Source organism: Larimichthys crocea, chromosome VI (assembly GCF_000972845.2).
Source record: "Larimichthys crocea isolate SSNF chromosome VI, L_crocea_2.0, whole genome shotgun sequence".
Lineage (NCBI taxonomy): Eukaryota > Metazoa > Chordata > Actinopteri > Sciaenidae > Larimichthys > Larimichthys crocea.
The window spans coordinates 12,827,875-12,842,315 of NC_040016.1; the positions used below are offsets into that span (position 1 = coordinate 12,827,875).

General features: G+C 43.3%; 1 protein-coding gene across 5 annotated transcripts in view; it reads right to left on the bottom strand.

Annotated features, from left to right (window-relative positions):
- foxj3 (forkhead box J3) overlaps nt 1-14,441 on the bottom strand; it is a 74,198-nt gene that overhangs the window by 13,926 nt on the left and 45,831 nt on the right. For all 5 annotated transcript variants that reach the window (XM_027279814.1, XM_019262945.2, XM_010731372.3 and 2 more), the window contains exons 3-4: nt 3,982-4,056; nt 935-1,018 (exon numbers count right to left, since the gene is read on the bottom strand). In XM_027279814.1, coding sequence (XP_027135615.1) covers nt 935-1,018; nt 3,982-4,056 — 159 coding nt within the window. The remainder of the gene's footprint in view (nt 1-934; nt 1,019-3,981; nt 4,057-14,441) is intronic.

The window sequence follows — 14,441 nt, forward strand, 5'->3', positions numbered from 1 at the left end:
ATGGAAATGACTTGTAGGCAGACGGTGTCTAGGTGTGTGCACAGCACGTGTCATACAGCAAACACACTCCACACACTGTGTGTGTGTTCTTTTGTGTCGTGCACAGATAAACTGAACTGCATCAGGTGAGCTTCAGTTGAAACAGGTAGAGCTGCAGTTTATAAATCTACTTCTCCTGTACCATAACAATTTGTTGGATCTCACACCATCAACGAGACGTAGTTTGTTCAATGAATGTGCTAGTATCTTCATGCTGCAGGGCGATTACATCAACAGCATGTTAAGTTTTATGTTGTCTGTGGGTTACAGACAATGACTCGTGTTAGCGTGTGCGCATGGGTCTGCCTCGCCAGCCTGACAGAATCCTCCTTCTCCTCGTAGCCTCTGGTCAGCCACATCGTGGGGAAGTAGGAGACAAGAGACCGCTGCGTCGGGTTTGCCCCAGGGCCAGGTCAATCTGAGCGGCTCACTAAAGCAGCTGTAACGTAACGGTGGACGAAACTCATCCATAATTAAAGACAAGAAGCTCCCGCTCAGAATAGCCGGCGTACACAGCTCTGCATTAATTGATGTTTGTTAAAAAAAAAAGTGAGTGCAGAATATAATGTATGTAATGGCTGCCTGGGGCCTAGTTTATTAATAAGGACCCCACTTCATGACAGGCTAGCAGAGCAGCATTGAGAGGCAGTTACATAAAGTCTAGAAATGAACTCCTACTGAGTGTGCATGTATGTGTGTGTGTGTGTGTTTGTGTGTTGTAGAGAACGAGTGGGAGAGAAAGGAGGGTAAAAAGGAAAAGAAAACTGAGACACAGAGGCACAGATGAATCCTAAACCAAGAAGAGATGGAGGCAGAAGCTTTTTAGCAGAGGGACAGCATATGTAAAGAAATGTGTTTTCTCCACAAAATGCAGAGTTTCTCTCGTCACACTCACCCGCTCTCCAGATCTCGGCCTCTTCTTTGGCCGTGTGGGCAAGGCGTCCTCCTTTGGGTTGGTGTCGATGGCCCAGTAAGAGCCCTGCAGAGAGTAGAAAGGCCTGTGAGCTGATAAAACACAACAGATGACTTTCTCACGTGACATCCCTAGGATGTTTGCACTGGACTGAGACATTTCCCCTCTGACGTGACAGGACATGAGCATCATATCTTTCTTTGGCACCGCAACAATATTTTAAAAAATCAGGGGGGCTCATCTGCTCGGCTAAACTCTGTCCTATCAGCCCGAGCCTTTATTTGAGTCGATAGCTGTGAGTTTGTGCGGCGCGTGGGTGGGCTTTGTTAGTAAGAAAAGCTTGGCTTTTCCTCCTCTGCGGCTGCTCCTCAATGAGAGGCTGGTGAGGGCAGCTGGTTGTGGTGAAATGCTAAGCCTTTTCCTGAAGCTGTACTTCCTCAGCCTCAGGTACTGAGTCAGAGTGCTGTTGCCAAGGATGAAGGCTCCACGGTCTCAGCGCAGGAATCGAGGCAGCGCTAGCCCTGCCGTGTTGCTTTCTTCTAAGGTCTGAGTGAGGCTAATCAAGGAGAGAACAGTTGGGGCTGGCTCTGGGGCTGCGGCGAGCAATTGCACAACCAGGCTGCATTATTTATCTTTGCATTCGGCCCCATTTAATTTATTTTTCAATGGTGTTTCTCCTCGAAAAACCAACAGAAAAGCAGCTTACAGTACAGACTTCTGCCCTAAGGGCCTGCGAGATCTGAATTTATTTTTAATATTTCATATGGACCCTGATAAAATCTCAATTGTCAAGAGAAAGTGAGATTAGGACCTTTAAAATTACTTCCTTAGCAGAGAGAATAATTGTTATTTCTATAAGAAACTCTCTGAACACGAGGAGAGCCCATAGAACAAGCTGTATCTCAGGTATCTATACAATAAATGCTGCATATACAATAGCCTGCCCTTGTTAAACCCAGAAAATCTGTTATTTTCACAGCTCACATGCACCACTGCTGCAATTGTTAAAATGAAAAGCCAAGGTTGGCCTATATCCGTCAGGGGGTTAAAATTATAAGTTTTAATATGTGCAAGGCTTTGGGGTCAATTAAGATTATCCTTAGAGGGAAGAATAATTCACAGCACAATGAACTAAAGATGAAGAAACATCTCATTGATGTACACTACAGTAAAACGCAGCGAAAGACCTCATTACATAGCCGTGTTTTCTACAAGAGGCTTCACTGAAAAATCTGTGTAAAAGGTGAGAAAAAGTATCTCTACATGTGTTCCATCTCTGTGTTAAGATGCAGGGGTTAATTGCAGGGGGGAGAGATGCAGATGTTTCAGAATTAGAAGTCACGGAGACAAAGCCAAGCTCGGTGGTGTTCCTTTTAATTGGGGGGGAAGAACACATTAAGTTAACCCTCGTGGGAGGGGAGTTTCTGCATTTCCCTACACCCACCCCAAGAGAGTTGGCAGGAAAAAAGAAAAACATATAAAAGAGTCATTAAATTATTCACAAATATACTGCAATATAGTCTAGCAATGGCAAGCGAAGTGTATCCGTGGAGTCTGGGGCAACAACATAGCAAAGCTACGATATTCTCTGCAGCTTGTTTTTTTTTTTTAAACAGATCCTGATAACAGATGTGCTCTCTTCCCATAAATGACGCAGCTCATTTTCATACATCAACATAAATTATGTCATCTTGTTCCCCTTTTGTGTTCAAATATAGGAAGCACAAACACAACAAGTGCGCCGGTGATCCTGGAAACTCAGACAGAGAGACGAGACCAATTAAAATATAGATTATTAACGGTAGCCTTCACAGGCCGCATTTCTACCTCTGAAGTAGACACGGTGTGTGTGTGTGTGTGTGCATGTACAATACCAACTGCCATCTCTTACACCATCTCAGAGAGAAACAGACAGAGAGCGACATGACTCTCCTATCTCATCCAACCAGCAGTTCTCATATTCCTGCCACATTACAATATTGATGCAACATATCAAGAGCGGCTAGCGCCTCTTTGAAGTTGTCTTCGGGGGGGAAGGGAGTGAGGAAAATTCCAAATTAAACATTAAGGATGCGAGCATGTTGGCCATGCATTTGGAATGGGATCCATACAGCAATAGATTATTTTGTATTTAGTGGAGCAGCTCCCAGGAGTGTCAATATCAGAGGATTACAGCAAAACATGAAATTAGCATTCAGTCCCCATCCTCTGCACAGCTAGGCGTAGCTCTTCATGCATGTGTCAGTGTGTATGTGTGTGTGTGTGTGTGTGTGTGTGTGTGTGTGAGTAATTATTTGTGTGGTTCCCTAAGCATATGTAGCGTATGCTCTAACAGTGCCGGGATGAAATCTGGGTTAGGCTACATATGGTTAGACCTATGCACACCATCGTACTAAATATAGGAGCATAGGCTCCTTCTTCATGAACTGCTCAGTGGACCAGGGGACATTATTTATCAGTTGCTACAGATTGTGGAGTAAGTCGGGCTGAAAAAGCAACTGTAGGTGGTCCTACTGAGATTTAAAATGTCAAATTAACATGTAGGACTTGGACATCCGTTTACAGCGGAGAACATTTGAAGACAGAAGGCTGAGCAGAGAGCAGGTCTAAATTTAAGGTCTGAATAACTCTAGCAACTTCAGTAAATAAGGGATGCAAAACTCTGGGAATACCTGACTTCCACCCTGTTACGGCCCCATCTCTACCAGTCTTTGACTCTTTTTTTTCTTTACCCCTCACCCACATTAGCTGTCTGTCCTGGTCCAAAAGACTAGTCTCTCCTTGGATTTGAAATGCAATTCTGCGGGGGTGGGAGGTTCATAATAGATTAGGAGCATGCCATGCATTTCCAGACTGTCAGAGTCCTGGCAGCCATTCAAAGGTAACATTTTTCCAGCCGAGATAGCATGATACACACCAAAGAAATGCTTTAACAGTTAATGCTGCCAGCTAAGAAACTGAACATACTCCTCTATTTGGCTTTATTCATAAATTCATGCGTTCATCAAATTCATGTTTTAAAGTCTCACCTTTCCTGGGTCATCTTTGGAGCGAGGCACTTTGAGAAAACACTTGTTCAATGACAGATTGTGCCGTATAGAGTTCTGTAACAGAGAGAGAGAGAGAGAAAGGTGGTGGGGTGAGTGAACACATATCCAAAAATCTGATTACACAAACAACTCTGTAGTACTTGAGTGTGGAGAAGATCGCTGCCAGCAGCAACAAGGGCATACAACTTGTTGGCATGTATCGTTTAGGTTTAGTCACAGTTCCTGTCATCGAGGTCGGTTCGTTTCAGTGGTGAGAGATCTGGCCTACAATTGTGCCCGGGTTTCTCTCTACACATGCACATACAGGAGCGCGATCTGTGTACCAAGCCACCGGGAAGCAATGCCTTTCATCAATGTCCAACAAACTGTGTTCTGGTTGCACAAATATATTGAATTCCACGGGTGCCAAAAATAGGAGCCAGAAGGAATCCCACACTGGGATGGTTGCTGATACCAGGGCCTGATATTAATTAATGCTTCAGTGAGCTCCTGTGGGGGCAGGAAATAAATTATGTAGATCATTTTGAAAGTTAACTCATTACAGTGTTACAAGCTACTCCACAGCGGTGAAGAGGGCGGTTCATCCAGCTGCCTGATTGGGGAGGCGAGGTGGGCTGAAGTAGCCACAAGGGCTGGAGAGCGATGCTCCAGGCCTGGGTTAACCAGCTACAGCAAAGCCCTCAGAACCAGCTGGAGGCTGGCCAGCGGAGGACTCCTAAAGAGCCAATGGATGCACACGTTTTCCCACTCCACTTCTCCACTTTATGGAGTGGTATTGACAGATGGCCACACTGAAAAGCTGTAGGATCCTCTGATGAGTTTAACGGATGTAAGAGATGAGTAAAGAGAGACACATGGAGAGCGTGTCAGATACATGGAGTGAGAGAGCGAGAGAGAGACCCCCAAGTGCAAAAGATGGGAGCTGCTTGTTCAACAGTACGGGCAATTATACCACAGGAGGGATGATAATGACAGCCTTGTTGTAATGCTGTCAATCTTGCTGGTTAAATCACTCTGAAATGCCGATGCAATCCAGAAGAAATCTAACAATGTTCTCCAACAGAAATACAGAGGGGGAAACTTGTGCCATAGTCAAAATAATTCTGTTCTTGTGCCAGAAGGGAAAATATTCTTAAAGTGAAACTCAACACAAAATCTATCTTTTGAGTATCAAACAATCATCCCCACAGGCTCGAAAGAAGGCTGTAAAAAAAGAGTCTGCAGTTTTCTCCCTTCACAAAGAATTCATGTTACAAGCGATCCCCCAAAATTTGTTCACGAAATTGGCTTTCTGTTGCAGCACGCATCCAGGTCAAGTTTAAGACTCCCCTGCAGGGCAGTAAAGGAAAGTGCTCCTTCCAACCTCCAAACCTCAGCCAAAACCTGCAGCCCGGTATGACTGCTGCAGAAAAGGAGCACGATGCCCCAGTGGTCACTTTGTCAAAGCTCTGAATGTCCGGACGGCAAAGTCACAGCCCTTATTCGACCGCAGGATGAAAACTTTTTAGATTCCACCAAAGGAACTGTACTGCAGCTCTGAACATGCTTTTTATTGTTTGTTTGAGAGGGATGCACTTCAAAGACTTGATGACTTCTTAGTTTTATTCCCATCAACGCTGAATGCACTAATTGTGAGTCAACACCTGAATCATAATCCACTACTCTGCTTTATCTCTGTATGCTCAACTAAAAAACATGGCTTGAAAAGCTCCTTCAATCTCCTTGCCTAAAACTGCAAAACTCAACTTGAAGTAGCCTAAATAGCTTTATTTTGAAAACATGTGTTCACAACACACAGAGCATGAGTATAGACAGCTGAGAAGTGGATTATTCAGTAGGACATGTTGACACTTTTTGTCTTGCCTCCATTGTATTCCAATATAACTGACACAAACTCAAGACAACTACAGCTGCTGTTGTTTCTGAAAGAGAAAAATTGCTAAAATTTTAACAGCCTCCTTTCAAGACTTCGGCGCAGAGTATTTGATACTCAAAAGACTTTGAGTATCACCCAAATACCTGAACTCAAAAACTGAAATTAAATCCTTACAGACTAAGACAACAGCACAAAATACAATAGATGGGGTAAGAAGAGACACAGACCGTACACCGCAAGTATGTTCCCATTTTAAGGAATCCAACTAGTCTTGTTCCCAAAAATCCCAACAAAAACTGTAGATTCTCAAATTGAAATGTGTAGTCCTTCCTACTAACAATTGCTAGAATCAGTTATATTTTTGTTCAGCTGATGAACCGTTTAGTTTACCGTGTGTAAAAACGTTCTGAAAGCTAAGGGGACAGCTTCAAAGATCTTCTTTCTTATTCAATTTAAAAGATCTTCATCTTAATATTTATTTGTGCTCGCAATGATTAATGGATTCATTTATTTTCTGTAGATTGACCAACAGTTTTAGCACTCTCTATTTCAGTATTACCATCAGCCATACAAACATTATCGACCATTACAGCCTCTGATACACACCAGAATGCATTCATGGATAGGTCTCAGACCACAATATATTTTTGTCACACTGCTATCGGATCTTCATAACTAGATCCGGAGGCACTCAGGCTCACGCTGTGATCAGAACTCTGTGGTCAGTCTTGATGAGCCTCAAGACAGGCAAAAGTGATCTGGTGACCTGATTAAGTACACTTAAACATGACTAGAAATCCTGTCTGCTCTCAGGCTCCTATGCTCCTTCTTGTCCTAGTCCCAGGCGGACAACTTTACACAGGCTGCAGTGACAGCACCATTACACAGGCCTTGTCCTTTTACCCACACTCTGTCCCTTGCCTTGTCACAGCTGAACATGAGATCAGATAAATAAAACAATGTGAATGCAGAATGTGACCATGCATAGTGGATGGTGACAAACAGATACGAGGCTCTCTTATTTAGCCAACCATGCTACTTTAAAACCTTGAGACAAGTCCAACAGGAGAGCGTCTGTGTGATGCAGGGTTCACAATGCCGTACACACTTAAGTACTTAGGACCATTTTACTCTCACAGCCTCTGATGTGTGTCTGAGTGTGTGTGCCACTTGATGCCAGGCGGACAGGAGCAGCTGAACTTGCACAGAGAAGTGGCTCTATCCATTAAGGACCTTCTGCTGGGCCTAAATCATTGATACAGTCAAGCAGCCGAGGACTGCCACAACATTAGAAGTTTACTTTTTAATGAACTCTGCCTGACTGCTCTCTTCCCAAAAGGCCTCGTGCCCGCGACCTCCCATGCTGTGTGGGACAAACTCTTTCCACTATTTCAGACACACGTGCGCTGTGAAACTAACAGGCTGTGGGTCATTTGCAGGCGGAGAGACGAACCAGAACAAAAGGAGACTTTAAAATATTACAACGGCAGCAGGGGAAGAAAATAAAACATGATGACAGCGGCAGTTGCTGCATTTGATAGATCATAGTGTATTTGCTGAGTAGGAGAGAAAGGGGAGAACAACACAATGATAGGCTGATGAAAAATTAAGGCCAATTACTGTTGCGCATATAAACAATATGTCAGCATTTGAGCAGCAGCTCAGATTTATCTAAGTCTGTATGAGTACAAAGTATTTGTTTTAAGACAGCGGGCTAAGTTGGTATAAGGGTATAAGTGGAACTACAGTACTGAGGGAAGTGAAGTAGGTAGAAGAGGTCAGAGGGTGTGAACAGTGGTACACAAAGTGAGTCAGACAGAGCTCACTGCAGGGGTCCTGCCCAAGTGCTGCCCAGCATCTACCTGCAACCCCCACAGAGCACTTCATATCCAACCTCAGCACAAGCCTGTGTGTGTGTGTGTGTCTGTGGGATGCCTCCTACACACCTAAAAAAAAACCCACACGCGCGCACACACACACACACTGAAACGTGTCTCCAAATGGCAGTGATTTAACACACCAGGACAGCAGTGGAGGCGTAAGCAGCTCCGCCTTCGCTGCCCCCCCTGCTGAGGAGCGCTGCAGCTCAGCAGAAGGGCCGCCAGGGGAAAGTAGGACAGGCTGACCTCTGCGCTCGGCGTGTCAAACGTTCGGAGTGAGCTAAAGGGACAGGCCATGTCAGAGCCCTGCTCCTCACAGCTGGGGAGGAGGAGGCACCCTGTGCACACGGTCAGGGACCCAAGGGAGCGAACTCGGCATGCTGGGACAGACACATGTACGCACACATACTGGTTATGACATGGGGACGAACACCAGCTACAGAGGGAGTGGAAGAGTCACACTGTGGCCCAACGTGAATAAATCAGTTTCCCTAAAGGCTGCTGGCCTTCCCACATTCACACCATCTTCCTGCAACTTGACGCCTCCAGACAAAGCTTTAAAAAAAAAAAAAAAAAAAGTGTGTGAGAGCTCTAACCAACCAAGAAACGCCCCACATATTTCCCACAACTAACAAAAAGCAACAGGAGGCATTAGTCCAGTTGTGAGTTTACTTGAAACATTCCTGAGACAAAGATGACCGAGAGGTACTCTCTTAAAGTGTTATTATTAAACTCCGAATGGAGGGTAACTTAAATTCTGCTGGATTTGCCGTCTTTGTGATAAAAGAATTACAGTGTGGGAAAACAGGCGGTGCTGAACGGTGTCAGGAACCGGTGGTTAAACATTACAATGACCTCTGCTATAGGAGTTGCTCATGATGGCAAATAATGATAGTAAAAATAATTCCTCGGGTTCAACTCTCATGTCTAATAAAGAGCTGTCTGTGGAGGAACAGAGTAGAGCAAGGTTAGCTTGGGCGAATCACTGCACCTGTTTTAAGGTTATCCCATTTTGTATGAAATCTTTTCAAATTAACAATAAAAAAGAAGATAGAAAGCACCACAGGGCCTTTAGAGTGAAATAATAAGAATAATATAATGCAGGTCTGTATTGCCACATTCAATAATCTTGTATGGAGTGTCTGTACAGATGAGGGAAGAATGACAAATCAGATGAACCAGAGCAAACAATCTTGCAAGTACCGTGGCTCGGAGGAGAGCACCTCAACCTCTAATTGACCTGTCAGCGAGGCTGAATGATGGAGGGATACAAAAGACTTGAGCCACGACTGAGATAGATGTGTCAGACCTGTTCAAAAAAATAAAAATCTCTCTGAGTAATGAATGAATGGTGAGAGGGAGGGAAAGATCTGGCCATTGAGTAGGCGAGCGAATGAATGAGCGAGTGAAACAAAAGCCAAACAAATGCAAACAAAGTCCTTAGAGATGATGTAATGAACATGAACATTTACAACAGGGTGGACTGAATATATCACAAAAAAATAATTTAATTTAATCACTGTCATGCAAAGCGTTTCCTGCTGCATTTCAGTGTACAAGTCGTAGTGTGATAACACTCGATCTTTTACTAAATAAAATATTTAGCTTCATTTTTAATCAACAACATGCCAAGAATCAAATCCACGATTCGATGGATACAGGTTCATAATCAATAAGCAAAATTTTAATTACTAAGGCTGAGTCCTGCAGCAGCTGGGGTTCGAGATCGTCCTCCCTCTCTCCCTACCTTATCAGTCTTAAGCAGTCGCTATCTAATAAAAAGGTCAAAGGTTTTCAAGCATTTACTGCGACATATTTAGTCAACTCATTATTAAGATTTACTCAAAAACCATCAACATCAATATCTGCATGTCATTCCAATTGAATGACAAATTCACTGACAAGTCACGTTTCAGCCAAGCCCAACTAAGAGTCAGAGCGAAAGACAGAGGCATTAAGAACTGAGTGTGGCAAGCAAAGCCTACAATAAAGGCAGCAGGAAGTGAATCAGTACACACACACACACACACACACACACACACACACACACACACACACAGGTAGATTATTGTATTTTTAGGCCATTGTTGTTTTATATGGACCCTGTGACATGCCCACCAACACAGAACATACTCCTCAGCCTCGGGGTTCTGCACCGTGGCCATGGAATGTAGCACCTTCGCTGTCTATTTGTAGTGGGTGTGGGAAGGCATGTGGGATGCCACAGCATTCACTCAGCAAGGAACCGCTCAGGAAAAAAAAAAAATATTATTGGACACAGATACACCAAGGTAGAGAAAGGTAAGTTCATCCAGGTGCATTCATCAGATGATCTGATCACATTGTAAAATAACAGATTTTTAATAATTTTGATGATACACTGACATGTAATCAGATGAACAGTGTCTCAGTCATCCCCACTCTGCAGCCCTTATGCCTGTTCTTGCACTATGTAACCGGTGTGCCAGAACTGGAGCTGGGTAAGTGGGCGATGTAACTGGGCTTAGCCGCCTTTATGGACATAATGGCAAGAGGTGAAGCGACTGAAGAGGATGGTGATGGGGGAAGCTAAGAAGAGTAAAAGGAGAGAGTGCAAAGCAAGAAGCCGACGGACAAAAGCAAATCTGGCACTGACTTTTAGTCGTTATGTCTGCTTGATGTCTGGCTGTTAAATATAAATAATATAATCATGACAAATACACATGTACAGCAGTAACGACAGTGACAGTGCATTTTAAACGTGGGGGGTCCTGCACACAAAAATAACAATTTCTACACAATGTTGCTTTAATGCAATCAGAACGAGGCTCTTCTGACTGACTGGATGAAAACCTGCTGTGTTAACAAAGGAGGGCAAGGACGCTGTATGCTTCAGTGTTCTTAAAACCACTGTCACACGTACGCACATGGAAATCAGGAGACAGACAAGACAAACTCGAAAACAATTACATTACCAACCTATTAAAGATGTATTTAATTCCATTTATTACTATTTACATAAGCCTTATTGACTACAGTGACCCCCTCCCCCACCAACATCATACTGTCAGACTGCAGAAGTCTTTCTACACACACCACAAAGCCATCTCGCATCTAGCAAAGCTACCGAGAGACCCAAAGCCCACACTCAAATACCAATGAAGTCAACTAAAACGATTTTCAACTTGATTTTTTTTAACCATCTTCAAAGGCATTTGATCTGCCTCCCCTGGCATCTAGGAGTAATGTGTTGGCATGCTTGGTTTTAAGCCCCTTAGTCTCTGATCTTTACTCACTTGTATGTAGTTTTAATAAAACATGAACAGTTTGCTCGCCTGCCAGAGAAAAATACATGCCAAGGTGAAATCTGTCATATCTATATAATAACCTGTTATTCTGTGGGGGGAGAGCTCTACGTCTTTGTCTATAATGCAAAGACAAAAGGAAATAAGCAAAGCAGAAAAATCAAAATGATCGCTAACTTTTGCTATACAGACCCAGGTCATCTGGCGTAGCACACTGAGGTATTATAGTAATTAAAACTCAACAGCCACTTCTGCAGAAGGAGATGACACTATGGGGAAATTGTATTTTTCTCCCCCCCTTCACCCTCTCTCCAACAGTGAACATTTGGCTAAATTAAACCCATTTTTCACTGGCAGGCTAATATAATGAGGGCAATACATGGAAGAAAGAAATTAGCTTGATAAGCGATTACATGTGTGGACTCAAAAAGAACATGTTATCAGGAGAAGAAGTGAGAACAGTGACTGCAACAACAAGAAAACCTTTCAGAACATTTGGAGTAGTGAACACATGGACTTTTATTAAGGATTTAAGAGATACAGAGTGCAATTCATGAAAATAAAAACAAGGAATAAAGAAAGAAAAACTGAATCAAAAACTGTCAAAGTGTCCTGCCACTACGGGAGAGCAAACTGAGATGACAACTGAGGTCACTGGTTTGAATCAGCCTCCACAGGTGTATTGTTTCCAGATGCCAGCTCCATACATTCAAGCTGCGGGAAAGGTAAGGAGGACAGACAAGGGAGGCTGCAGGTACAAACTGTGTTTCATCAGTGGAAGAAAGGCACCTCAGACGGAGTTTATTCTAGATAAATATAAGCAAGCTAACAGCAGTCTTCAGCAACACATAACTGTGTCAACAGCAGGCCATAACAGACCAATCTGTCTACATATTAACCACTGTCAGATACACATTAACCAAAGAAGTCTGCAAACATATGGTAAAAGTAGGCGGTGAGCTTACCTCCACAACACCAAGTAAGCAAAGCAATCCAACTTTATCTGCCAAGTAATTTTGCTGAGGGTAATCCAGGGATACTGCATCCTATAGAGCTCAGACAATAGGCTGAGCCAAAACAAAAACCCTGTAGTTCTCTAGTGGCATATAAGAAGTTTATGAACACTGCACCAAGGATGTTCCCTTTTCAACAGAAGCAGTGGGGTTAGAGACCAAAAGCTCCAATATAAATGTTCTGAACTCAATCTCACTCAGGCGCATGCACCCACATTCCCTTCCCTACCTGCTTTGTTGCTGTAAGGCCAACCTTGGAACGGACCTGCAGAAAAATTCAAGAAAACTTCTGCATTATTTTCTAGGTGCACTCGAGGTTACAACCGTGGCTTGAATGCTACGTTTGGAGAAAAAAAAAATCGAGCACTCCCCTTATAAATTGGGAGGCAGTCACTGCAGATTTGAAAAGCTGTGGGGGAAAAATTCACTTAATGCAACACTGAATGGCAGGTCACACTACAACAAAAGCCCTGAGCCACTCATATGAGGCCTATTTGATCACAGTCCTTCAGAGTGCTATCCGTCTTTGTCTCTCGTTCTCTTTTACCGATATTTGTGTCTCTCCCACTCTGTCTCACTCTCTCACTCAGAGCCAAACTGCACACAGTCAAAGCGCTTTGTACAACCTCTGATGTTGCTACACTTGATACACTACTGCACAGTGCAGCGTGCAGAGTGTTTATTCCATTTAGTGGATTATTTTAGAACATCTCTGACCTTCGACAGGGTTGTCACTGGCAATGAACCAACAAGAATTGAGAAGAAATGATGATGGGCATGGACCTCTTTAGAAATTGGCAGGATTGAGTGATAGATAACACTATTGAACAGTAAACCAGTGAGTACAACACAGTAGATTAGGCTGGAGCGAAAAGGTTGAGACGTGGCAGGACTAAAAATTGAGTCGAGAGAAGAAAATTGTGAAACATCCACTGCAGAAAACACTGCTTAAATTTAACCTTAAAGAATTTATCCGTATCTAGAAATCCAGGACAGAGACGCATTCAGCAATAACAGCTACAATCCAAAAAAATCTAAAACCTTCTCACTACTCTAATCATTAAATACCTACAAATGTGGAATTATATTTAATGGTATCTACTCTCTAAGTGATACAGTGAGCGCTCAGTCACCACTTTAACATTTAGCTCAGCACACAGACACCAGCGCAGATATTTTTTGTTACAGTTTGGCAAACGCACACAATATGTTGATACAGCTTATAAAATGCAAAAATGAGAAGCCTGCAAACAACAACTGATTGATTTGACCTTGATATTGCGCAGGACGATTGGGTGCAGGGAGGTTGCAGTGAAGGGACATTTTATGTTTTAGGGGAGTCATTGTCGCGAGCAGAACACTGTCAGTCTATCTACTCTCATGCACTCAGCGCCTAAAGTCATCACAAGTTATACCAGCCTTGAGGAAACAAAAATAATTGACAGATTCTCAAATGTGAAAGAAGACGTAGCACATACTGTGTGCTTGGTCACCCGAGACAAACTGGGAAACTGGTACAGTACAGACTGACAATATCAGCAAAGAAAGCCGGCTTGCACAGCGCTGTAAATTGAGTCTGGTTCTCTGAGTGACGCGGGGCTCACACTTTTTTTTTTTCCTGTGCTACACAGGGCGCTTTTTCTCTCCCTTCCTCCTCCACTGCAGAGGCAGCACAAGGCCATGAAAGATTGGAGGCAAAGTGACGTCCTCTGGTTTATCCTCCCTGAAAGCCTTCGCATGCTCTCAGTTCCACATGAGGGATCTGATGAAAGCCGTTTGTCAGTACGCCACTTAATTATCAGCCAGAAGAAGAGCCTCTGATGCTATCCTCTGACAATGGCTCACAGCAGCCTGCTGACTACAGTGCCCACTAACAATGAAGAACTGACTGCAGATACTAATGGTGACGGGGTAGTGCCAACTGTCCACTTAAGAGTTAGACAAATTAAGTAACGGCACAGAGAGCCTTTTGTGTGCTACTTCACTGTACGCTCCTGTATTTGTAGGCTTGCGTAGCTAAAGAGCAAATTTCACATTGAAAACACTGTAAAACTCGATGTTTGGAAGAGAAAACGTGAAACACAGCTAGTGAAAACACACAATATCAAGCTGAGGAAAAACTGAGACGTTTTGACCTTTTATATTTCCTGCATGTCTACACGAACATCATACTGCTTATGCCGCTGCTCGATATGCACATTACCATCAGACTGCATGCACTCCTTAACCTCCTATCTTTGCATAGTCGTATTCGTTTGAATGCTGGTCTATTGAGAAACAAACATTGACTATCGCTCAGATGGATGGAAAAAAGCTAAAGAAACTCAAACATGACATGCAATTCACTCCTACATTACTACATTCACTCACAATCTCTTCAGTACAT